At 38.7% G+C, this 12514-nt stretch overlaps 1 protein-coding gene across 5 annotated transcripts in view; it reads right to left on the bottom strand.

Annotated features, from left to right (window-relative positions):
• LOC113511170 (uncharacterized) overlaps positions 1-12514 on the bottom strand; it is a 244882-nt gene that overhangs the window by 14807 nt on the left and 217561 nt on the right. For all 5 annotated transcript variants that reach the window (XM_031912233.2, XM_052899690.1, XM_052899689.1 and 2 more), the window contains 4 exons: positions 9544-9710; positions 8877-9009; positions 5113-5237; positions 1789-1880 (listed from right to left, as the gene is read on the bottom strand). In XM_031912233.2, the coding sequence (XP_031768093.2) occupies positions 1789-1880; positions 5113-5237; positions 8877-9009; positions 9544-9710 (517 nt within the window). The remainder of the gene's footprint in view (positions 1-1788; positions 1881-5112; positions 5238-8876; positions 9010-9543; positions 9711-12514) is intronic.

Here is a 12514-nt window from a genome sequence, read left to right as displayed (position 1 = left end):
TAAGTAAATATAAGTAGCAGTAAAAACTAAGTAAGTAAGTAAGAAATTATCAAACAATTGGGCACTTGGATAAGCTTCGATGCAGACGTTCTCAAGAGCCTTTCTACGGAATATAGATCGTTTGCAAGACAAACTGTACTGTAATCGTTAAGAGATTTTACAGGTAATTAAGATGAGATTTACAAAGAAGAGTGGGCAGGAAAATCAATTAGGATTAGTGGATGACACGACGGATATTTATCTTTCGCCATGTGTCTCATATGTCTATAGAACAGGCCATGCCTTCCTTTCTCGTGGGTGTCGTAAGAGGCGACTATGGTAACTTCTTTTTTATGCAACTTAGAATGGCAAACAAACTGGCGGGTCACCAGATGGGAAGTTGTAACCGTCGCCTATAAACATGAGCAGTACCATGGACATAACAGAGTATACTGTTTCGCCCATGATACCCCGCATGCGTTGCCATTCCTGAGTACTCAGGTGTTATTCCTCTGTACCCTGTAAATTCACAGCCATATCTCACCCTTTAAATAGAATGCACAGACAACACAGCCATGCAAACACAAGCATAGGCGACGGTGACAACTTGCTCTATACTTTGTAATTTAACAACCATATTCCACTGGATATTTGAATTGAATTGTTTTGTTTAATTCCGCTGGCATTAGTATGTATGTGATTGCCAATACTTGAAGGTTGGCCACCACTATTGCTGCCAGAAGTTCCACAACCTTCCATAGCTAATATCAAACTTAGATTGTAATTTTGTTCTCTCTCTTAACACGGCATCTTCATAACGAACAATGTAATGTAATGTAATGAAATATAATGAAATGAGATGAGATGGGATGGGATGGGATGGGATGGGATGGGATGGGATGGGATGGGATGGGATGGGATGGGATGGGATGGGATGTGATGGGATGGGATGGGATGGTATGGGCTGGGATCGGATCGCATGGGATGGTCTGGGATGGGATGGGATGGGATGGGATGGGATGGGATGGGATGGGATGGGATGGGATGGGATGGGATGGGATGGGATGGGATGGGATGGGATGGGATGGGATGGGATGGGATGGGATGGGATGGGATGGGATGGGATGGGATGGGATGGGATGGGATGGGATGGGATGGGATGGGATGGGATGGGATGGGATGGGATGGGATGGGATGGGATGGGATGGGATGGGATGGGATGGGATGGGATGGGATGGGATGGGATGGGATGGGATGGGATTGGATGGGATGGGATGGGATGGGATGGGATGGGATGGGATGGGATGGGATGGGATGGGATGGGATGGGATGGGATGGGATGGGATGGGATGGGATGGGATGGGATGGGATGGGATGGGATGGGATGGGATGGGATGGGGTGGCGTGGGGTGGCGTGGGATGGCGTGGGTGGAGTGGGATGGAGTGGGATGGAGTGGGATGGAGTGGGATGGAGTGGGATGGAATGGGATGGAATGGGATGGAATGGGATGGAATGGGATGGAGTGGGATGGAGTGGGATGGAATGGGATGTAATGGAATGTAATGGAATGGAATGGAATGTAATGTAATGTAATGTAATGTAATGTAATTTATATTTGTAAATCACCGTGTCTTGGTATCCTTTTATGGACTCCCGCGATACAGGTTCGCCTAGTGCGGGGTCCAATGTACTCGCTATTGTAAATTTATTGTATTTAATAAATAAATATGACAGAATACGAGTACAGGCCATCACGATACGACTACGGGAGAAGTCGTGGAATACAGTTGGTAAACTAGAATACTTACAATGATATGATCCGGCGGCGAGTCCAGAAACGTAATTTCGGACTCTTCGCCAGCTAGCAGAACACATACTGATCTCTCGCCGGACTCGTCGTCTGTAACGTTAGAAAATATTATTGTACTGTATATATTAACATAACATTGTTAATACTCTGTAATGTGTACCTAGTGAAATGAAATAAAATAAAATATAGTGATTTTAGTTGAAATATTGGGATCCTTGGTGTCGACATCTCTCTAGTGATGTACAATTCCGTGGCCACCTCGAAGATAAGGTGAAGCTGGCATCCAAAAAACTCGATGTGCTCAATAGAGCGAAGCATTACTTCACGCCGGATCAGCGATTAATGCTCTACAAATCGCAAATCCGGGTTTCTTCAGGGTCGGCGACGCGCGCGTAATACCTCTGGTATTGCAGCTGTTCATAGGCTACGGTAACATTTACCATCAGGTGGGCCGTCAGCTTGTTTACCATTATAAGTTGCATAAAAAAATAACAGGCTATATAACTTAATATTATTCTGGTTTCATTAAATTAATTTCAAAATCATATATCTAAATTAGATATAGCGGGATGTTATGTCGCAAAGAGCAAAATGTCCTCCAGAAAAGACTTTCAGATAAAATTCTTCTTTGTTTAAAAATAAAAAATTAAATTAGATATATTTATAAGACGGAAATATTCCGGTGTAAATAAACGAATTGGTATAATTTTACGTTCGATGAAAACTTCTTGATTGCAGATATCAAATAAAAACCAAAGCAGGAAATATAAATAAAGCGAACTCCCCTCCAATACAAGGTGGTACTTCGGAGTTGGATAACAACTGATGAAGACATAAAAAAAGTCCAAACAAGTCGAGCGAAACATGACACCGAGCAGTCTTAGCAGTTATAAAGGAAACATTGGCAAATTTATTTAAAAAACTAGTCGCGTTCCGTTTTATAAAAATTTTCAAAAATTCGTTGCGAATGCTTACGTGAATAAACTAAACCTTAGTTTAAAAAGTAAAATACTAACAAATTTATTTTTACATTGTTTTTATTTTTTACTTTAGTTTTAAATTTTAGCTTTCTGCGATAATTAGTCAGGACAAACGACGTTATAAGTACAGATTATAATTTGATTTTTTTTAATTAAATTATATATATATATATATATATATATATATATATATATATATATATATATATATATATATATATATATATATATATAATAATAATATTTTATAATTCGATAGTGGAAACGTTATTTTAAATCACATCAGTTAGATTATATACAAAATTTTATATATATATTATATACAAATATGTAAAAAATATAGTCTATCTATTATATACACACCTAACATCTACGTGTTGAGGGTAAGGGGATTGTTAATAATGGTGACTGAGAATCCCATTGCTAGCAATATACCCAACCAGGTCGACCTCCTCGCGGTTCCCCCTGGAAACTATCATGGTTAATTCTTGACGAATTCATCATGATGGGCTAACTGGCCTGTTTTCATTCTCATCTATAACCCTTCACTGGTGCTCCGCCAGCGTATCCCGTTAGCGCAGGCGGGGTTACCATACCATTTTCACCCATCAAAAAAAAACATCTACGTGTTATAAATATCAAGAACAAGTACATAAAAAAAATTACATAAAAAAAATATTTTTCCACAGTTGAGTAAAAAAATCAACTGACTTTAAAAAGAAGGAGTTTCCGCCAGTTGTAAATCGATTCAGAAATTCCTTTTTTATTTGAAAGAATCTACTTACAGATTGGTGCCATAAAGAGTTATATAAATCGGTATATTAGTTTAGTTTTGGAATAAAAATAACCGGTTTTCCCACAATTGAAGTCGGTTTTCCTTAAGACATAATCTTATATAAGTATAGATTACAATATATTTTTCTATATGTTCTTTTTTTGCAGACAAGCATACAGCCCGTCTGATGGTAAACGGTCACTGTAGCCTATAGGCGCCTGCAACACTAGGATTATCACGTGCACGTTGTCAACCCTTTATGTAATTTTTTAACGCCTGTATAACGAATTATGCTTTGAAGAACTCTTCTATAAGATGCCTACATCCACCTTTCACCATCGCACCGCTCGCCAACAGTAGGGAATCCATACTCAGCCTAGAGACGCGCGTAATCCTTCAAAAAGAGCGTATAAAAATTTCTTAAGAGTCGCCAATTCCCTGATGTTGCAGCCTATAGGCTACTGTAACTCCGTTTACCGTATGCTTGTTTGCCACCATAGCACTATAAAACAAATGTAATTAACAATTGCTGAGCGATTTCGTGTAATAATATTGTGAATTAATGATATTGCCACCTCACAGAGTTCTGAGTTGCCATGAATTTATTAGACCCTTTATAAAATATGCACGACCGACAATTAGTACATGTACCTATCATATCGAACGTTTTACATTTGCATTTCTATCTATTGTAATGTTTGTATGAAGAAATATAATTTAAAATAACAGTACCTACTGCTTATATAGATATAATTACCATAGAACGAACACAAGAGCATATATTTTTAAGTGAAGATTTTTGACCCAGTGGTGTGGGTTACAGCGATTTTTTTTTATACAACTTAGAATGGCAAACAAGCTGACGGCCCATCTGATGGGAAGTGGTAACCGTCACCTAAAGACATAATACAAATAATAATAATAAATCTTTTATTTTCAAGTATATATTGACCGGGGATGTAAGGTATCATCATGCAAAAATTCAATTAAATCGGTCCAACAGTTTCGGAGATTAGCCCGTACAAAAATACAATCAGACAGAAACAAAAAATTTGAAAAAAAAATCTAGATGAGTTCTATTCCACTTCTAACATCCCCGTGATTCGTTTTTTTTTTTTCTATGTACAGACATGCGACCTTTACAGTTTTTTTATACAACTTAAATAGCAAACAAGCTGACGGCCCACCTGATGGAAAGTGGTAACCGTCGCCTATAGACATGAGCAGTACTATGGACATAACAGAGTATATTGTTACGCCCATGATACCCCCCATGCGTTGCAATTCCTGAGGATTTAGGTGTTATTCCTCTGTATCCTGTAAATTCATGCTATATCCCACCTTTCAAACCGAAACACAGCCATGCAAACACAACTGCTTTACGGTTGAAACATGAATGGGACAGAGGTACCCAAGCAAACAACTTTTGTACAAAGTGTCCCTCTGGTAAAAATATAGATTAAAGAATATAGTTTTCTTTGGTTCCATTGTTTCTGCCTACCCTAATGGGAGACAGGCGTGACAGATATATATATATATATATATATATGTAATATAGTTTTCTCACCTATACTAGTGTCATACGCGTGCAAGTACTCCGACGTCATGAATTGCCCCACCAGACTGGACTTGCCGACTCCCGGAGCGCCCAGCACCAACACTCTATAAGCACTCAATCCCGCCGAGGAGTCTCTGAAATATAAATAATTTTGTATAAATAATGTAATAATAATGTAGTAATAATGTAGTAATAGTATTACCTTATTAATTGATATTTTATACAATAAATATGCTGTGTGGTCCATGCATAACATGGGCCATCCCTTCCTTTCCCGTAGGTGTAAATCTAAGGGAAATTCGTGGTCGAGGGATCGGCAGCAACGTTTCTCTTAAAACATCACCAAACTAACCCGTCTGTCAACCGTGGTGACAAGACCGGCAAAACCCCCTAAAAGGGGAGGCGTATGATCAGCAGTCGCCGACATAGCTCGAAGGATAAGCAGGCTGAAGTGGCAATGGGCTGATCAGATAGCTCGATGAACGGACAACCAATAGGGAAGAAAGATTCTTAAGTGGCGACCCCATACGGGCAAACGCAGTGTAGTCTACCTTGAAGTAGTTGTGTTTGCATGGCTGTGTTTCAGTTTGGAGTCTGGGATATGGTAGTGAATTTACAATGTACAGAGGAATAACATCTGAGTTCTTAGGAATGGTAACGCATGGGGGTGTCATGGGCGAAACAGTATACTCTGGGGGAAGGGATTGTTAGTAATGGGGAGGTTAGACTCTATCAGGTCGACCTCCACGCGGTTTCCCCTGGAAACCACCTTGACTAATTTATTGTTGAATTCGTCACGATGAGCTAATTGACTTGCTTTATCATCCCTCACTGGTGCCCCGCCAGTGTACACCGATAGCGCAGGCAGGGTTACCATTCCATTATCACCCATTAAAATAAAAAAAAAACGACTTAGTCCTCAGGAATGGTAACGCATAGGGGGTATCATGGGCGAAACAGTATACTCTGTTATGTCCATGGTACTGCTCATGTCTATAGGCGACGGTCTATGTTTGCCGTTTTAAATTGCATAAAAAAATCTCGATAGAAGTCATAGAGAAGTTATTTTTTTCATTAATGTTTCTACTACTACTAAGTAGCAGATCCAAATTTAGTTTAATATAAAAAAAAAACTATATAAAAATAACTCTCTCTTATGTACGTCACGTGGCTATTTTCTATGTAACTTGCTTCAATTGTTCTGCGCGCTATAGCACGGTGCGTTTGACAGCTGTCAACTATTGGACAAGACTTTCGGCGTCGAAGTCCAGTGTAACAGTCAAATTGATACTTTATGGAGAGGCGAATGTTTCTTTGAATCCGTAAATTACATTTCGGCAACTGTTTTCTATTCTATTGATCTATCGCCCACGTCGTGTTATAATAGAAAATAATGCACAGTGTATATTTAGATTTGCCCGTGCGGTTCCGGCGTAGAATAGGCCATCCGGGGGGGGAAAGGGATTGTTAGTAATGGAGACTGAGAATCCCATTGCTAGCAATATACCCAACCAGGTCGACCTTCTCGCGGTTCCCCTTGGAAACTATCATGATTAATTCCAGATGAATTCATCATGATGGGCTAACTGGCCTGTTTTCATTCTCATCTATCACCCTTCACTGGTGCTCCGCCAGCGTAGGGGTTCCCCCTGGAAACCATCGTGGCTAATTCTAGTTGAATTCGTCAGGTTGGGCTAACTGACCTGCTTTCATCCTCATTCCTCAGTCATCTATCACTGGTGCCCCGCCATTATATACTGATAGCGCAGGCGGGGTTACCATACCATTTTCACCCGTTAAAAAAAAAAAACTGCTCAGAAATGGTCCCTACAGATGAATTAAGATCCTTTTTTTATACTACTGGAGTGGTAAATAAGCATACAGCTCACTTGATTGTAAGCGGTTACCGTAGCCTATGAACCCCTGCAATGCCAGGAGCATTGCCGACCCTGAAGGAACTTCTTTAAACTTGTATGAAGAATCCCATGGTGTAGTCCCATGGTCCATAACCTGCTCATTTTTATATTACTTAAACTGAATCCACCCACAAATCTGTATTTTAACTATTACAGTATCTTGTTACTTCTAAATTAAGAATTAGCCTCGAAGGTAACACTTCAATAACTTATAGGTTATTAAGGTGTTTGACGTTTTTATGAATAAGGGCTCAGTCCCCCATTTCCTTTGACATTAAAAGCTTTGCACCGCAATCGGAAGTTCAGATGTTATGTATATATACGGATTGAGGGAGCAAATTGTAGAGTGTCACTTTTAATAAAATGATTCTTTATTAGCCAAGCCTCTGATTTTGTACGTCCATGAAATACAAATAGTTTTTTTTTTTTAATGCGTGATAATGGTATGATAACCCCGTCTGCGCTATCAGTATATAATGGCGGGGCACCAGTGATAGATGACTGAGGAATGAGGATGAAAGCAGGTCAGTTAGCCCAACCTGACGAATTCAACTAGAATTAGCCACGATGGTTTCCAGGGGGAACCCCTTTCTGACCAGATTTACAAATGAAAATTTACTACCATATTGGTACCATTTTAATGTTATTTCTTCTATTATCTATTTTTATTATTAACTAATGACGAGCCACTGCTGTACAAAAGTCTTTCCATCTCCTTTTAAAACTTCCTGTTGTGTGGCACCTCTAATCGGTTCCTTTAAAATGCGTTTAGATCATCACGTCATCGTTTCCTGGGCCGGTCTTGGCGACGCTATACATTGGTAGGCAACCACTGGGTGAAAATCTTTAACCACCTATCGGAACCCATGCTTAATGTTGTCAGGGAGCAAGTTTGTTTGTCTTCTCAAAAAAAGAAAAAGGTGAGATATTTTTTTTTATTTATTCATTAGTACAAATATGTATACATAGCGGACTTAATGCTAAAAGCATTCTCTCCCAGTCAACCATAGGCAAGTGTCAGAATACTTGAATGCGGTACTAGTAATTATTGATATACATACATACTAAAATTACATATATAAACGAATAAATATATATGAATAACAAATATACTTACACATATATGACATATACTATAATATACACGAAATTGAGATTAATATAAAGATAATTAAAAAAAAGTCTCCGATAGTTGCATGAAAAATAAAATATGATTACGATTCGTGATGCCCATTGTACTATTCATGTATATATAGAGGCGATATACATATAGGCGATGGTTGCCACTTTTCATCAGATGGGCTGTTAGTTTGTTTGCCATACAATGTCGTAAAGCAAAAAATTGAGAACGGAAGCTGGCAACTGCTTTATCATTATCATCATCATTAGCTGACCGTTAACTATTCATTACTGAACACAAGTCTCTCCCATAAAGAAGGGTTTACCACTAATTGCCATGCTTGCTGCAAGGGTTGTCAACCGCAGTTAGGTTTTTTTTTCATGGATGAAAATGGAATACGGTATACACCGGCGGGGCACCAGTGAAGGATGATAGGTGAGGATGAAGTAGGTCAGTTAGCCCATCGTGACGAATTCAACAAGAATTGTTCACGATGGTTTCCAAGGGGAACCACGTGGAGATCGACCTAATAGGGCATATTGCTAACAATGGGGCTGTTAAACTCCATTGCTAACAATCCCTTTCCCCCCACCGCAGTTAGGTTTTGATGAGGTTTTAGGAGGGACTGCTGCTTGCCCAACCCTCGACTTACTTTGCCTCAGAAAAGCAAGTAATTAAACTAATTTTCATTTACAGAACCATAGAAGTAAGATATGTCTGATTTATCCATTCATTACCTTGATGAAGCTAGAGAGCAGGGTGCTGAGGCTCTGGTGACGGCTTCGGTACTGGACGCGCTGGATGCCACAGAAGTATTAGAACGTGATCTTCTAGAACGAAGTGAATCACCGCGGTTCACTACACCTTTACCTGTCCAAATGGAACAAGATTTCATTATATTTATTTGTCGAAGATTATATCGATGAAATTGCTTTTAGCGAGAAGATCGGCCATCGTTTTCAGTCATCGTCGGAGGGAACAACGAGTTTCTATCTATCTATGTTGCTAATCTTCCTACCCTTATCCCAATCATTTGGGGTCGGCGTAATATGATTTTATCCATATTATACAAAGATTTGGTTTTTAGTTTTACGACCTGCTGACGGGTTGCTAATATACATATAATTGTTTTTAATGACAGTCGAATTTTGAGTGATTTTCTGTATATGTAATACTATATAACCTTATCCGGTCTGAAGGGTAGACAGAACAATCTCCTTAGTTCTCAAAAGTGGCAATACATGAGAAGTCGCATGAGACATGCAGTCCTATCTGTTTTCTACTGTTATTAGATTTACTGATGTTACATTAGAGGATGATGGGCTGTCTCCTCTAACCCTTAAGATAAATTTTTAGCTGTTGCCAATGGAAAGACTACTAAAGCACTTCGACTCCCATACTCACCAGTAATGCTAAAATGCCTAAGTCTATAGTACTCCTCTTCGACACCCGTATTTGGCATAGAAGCCACTCGCGCCCTCTGTTGAGGCAAGCCGAGGAGTTGGCGCTCCCCAGTCCGCGACCTCGCTGCTTTCACTGACTGAGATCTGGAGTGGTGGGGACTTCCATACCTGTGGACAACAACGAACATTCATTAAATTCTGTTCTGTTCTGTTTATTGGCGACTGTTACTGCTTTCCATCAGTAGACCGTCAGCTAGTTGGCTATTCTAAGTTTGAAAAAGAACCACAGGAGTTCAGTATTACAGAGGTAAGAGAATCTTCTATATGATAAAGATTTTTTCTCGAGGTAGATATCTTAAACGTTCGACTGACTTCCTCTATACATTCTTCTCACAAAATCATCATAGCCTTGCCTTTTCCTATTTATTTAGGATCGGTGCAGTATGTCTTTTTCTTTTACAAATCAGCTGTCATTTCCGGGCTCACAACTCTTTTATGCATATCATCGTTCACACAGTCCATACACCTTTTCTACTGTCGTCTCTTTTCTTTAAATACATCCACTTTTATACTTTACACTTCCTTTAAAACATGGCTATTATTTCTGCTCATAACATGACTGTTTTTCTCATAAAATAACTTTACAAATTGGTGTTGACGTTAAATTATTACAAATTTTCCGAGTAGAGGAAACCCAGCTCTCGTAACAAGGTTTTGTTTCGTCAACAGAATTATTAGGACATGACGTAACACGAGTAACTCAATTGCGTCGCCATTAAGAGATTAACATTCATCTTTCGTGTTGAACATATAACATAATCCTGCATAATTCACATCAGCTCCGCTGTCTGACACCGCTGTATTGCGAGGCATCATCGCAATATAGCCGGATTGCCAGGATACTGTGGCAGCTAGTATTATACACACTCGTAGGTAGTAACAATTACGGGCATAAGCTTCATTTAAACCATGCATCAGATCTGCAGTTTTTATGTTAAACCAAATACTGAATTTCAAGGGTATTACATTAAAAGATAGAGTGTGAAATAGTGTTAATTACACTATTTCTAGATTCTAGAGAAGTGTGGATTGAAAGACGATGTAGTGACAAAAAATAGTTAAACCATTTGGAGTGTAGAGACGAAAGAAGAATTGCGAAAGAGTTTTATCGAGCATGAATGAATTAAGATGTCGGTAGGGGGCTCCCTGGACGGATGTATATTGACCAAATAGAAGACGTGCTGAAGAAGGGCTAATTTAAAGGTAGTCGTAACGAGCAAGCGTGTATGAAAAGATTAATGAATTTGGAGGAAGCAAGAGAGGTCTGTTTGAATCGAAGTATTTGCCATTAAGGCAGTTTCTGTCTACTCTTTTCTTTTTATGGAAGCAAGACGAGGAATTGGTAACGTTTATAGACATGAGCAGTATTTGGACATAACAGAGTATACTGTTTCGCCCATGATACCTTGCTTTGCCATTCCTGAGGACTCGGGTGTTATTCATCTGTACCTTTATTATTATGTATTCACTGCCATATCCCACCCTTCAAACTGAAACACAGCCATGCAAACACTGTGTAGTGCCGTTGGTATTTTTTTTTTTATTTTTAGTAATATAAAAAAAAATTTTGAAGAGAAGAAATATTTTTTGGGGACCCTATTAATGAATACCGACATAAATTTTAAATAATAAATTACATTAATTAATCTAACGTATTATAAAGTGTTCCATGTGGTCCCGGCATAGAATAGGCCACCCCTTCCTTTCTCGTGGGTGTTGTAAGAGGCAACTAAAGGAGAGCAAGGGATGGGCAGCAGCGTCCCTCTTTAAACATCTAAAGCCTAACTACAGTTGTCAATCCGCCTACAAAGCATGGCCACTACTGGCAAAATCCCCTATAAGGAGACTTATGTCCAACAGTGGACAGTTAAAAGCTGATGTGATGATGCTGATTATAAAGTGAAACATAAAGTAAAACACAAAATAAACTGAGTTGTGACCATTTTGTATTGTTACGGCACACGCACAAAAGGAAAAATTGTACTTAGCTTTATGTATTTTTTTTTTTATTATTTCTCTTATCTCGCCTCTTATGTATATCTGTATCTGTTATAATTTGTGTGCTGTAAGTAATGCAAATAAATTATCTATCTATCTATCTATCTATCTAACGTATGCCTTCGTTCATTACCACGATTTCATTACCATTGTTTACCACTTTTCATCAGGCTTGTTTGCCATTCTAAGTTGTATTAAAAAAAAAGGCTGTCCGCTTATTTGCAATTTTAAATATCATAAAAAAAAAGGTAAAAAAAATAACAGAACGTTATCCTAGTTGTCTGTTGCTACAAAATAAAATTACAAACCTAATAAATTCACCGCTTCCCTTTAATCTCTAGGAGCCAGTATACCGCAATAAGCCTATTATATTCAGTGTGTAGAGCGTTGTATCCACATAACAGGCTATCGTCAGTCAAATCCCCCTGAATTTATAACACATTTGTTGATCCTATTCTTTTGTTTAATTGCTAGGTCCGAGGTGTATGTGTGTGCCGGTTTTTAGAACAATGAATCATCAGTCGATTTTATTATACTAAGTTTATATTACATTATTATACTAGCGGCGCATCCCAGCTTCGCACGGGTGGACATTTTTACATTTTAAAAAGTGGCCATTAAGGCTGCGCACGCGACGGAAGCTTAAAAATGGAGTAACTTCTCCCGTTTCCCCAACATTTCCCTTCACCGCTCTGCTCATATTGATCGCAGCGTGATGAAAAGTATACTATAACTTGCCCAGGAGTATGAAGAATAATTATACCAAGTTTCGTTAAAATCCGTCGAGTAGTTTTTGTTTCTATAACGAATATACAGACAGACAGACAAAAATTTTACTGATTGCATTTTTGGCATCAGTATCGATCACTAATCACCGCCTGATAGTTATTTTGGAAATATATTTCATGTACAGA

This window comes from Galleria mellonella, unplaced genomic scaffold, assembly GCF_026898425.1.
Source record: "Galleria mellonella isolate WM207_F2 unplaced genomic scaffold, CSIRO_AGI_GalMel_v1 utg625, whole genome shotgun sequence".
In the NCBI taxonomy this organism is placed as follows: Eukaryota; Metazoa; Arthropoda; class Insecta; order Lepidoptera; family Pyralidae; genus Galleria; species Galleria mellonella.
Note: the sequence above shows the minus strand (reverse complement) of the source record. Positions and strands in the feature narration are given on the sequence as shown.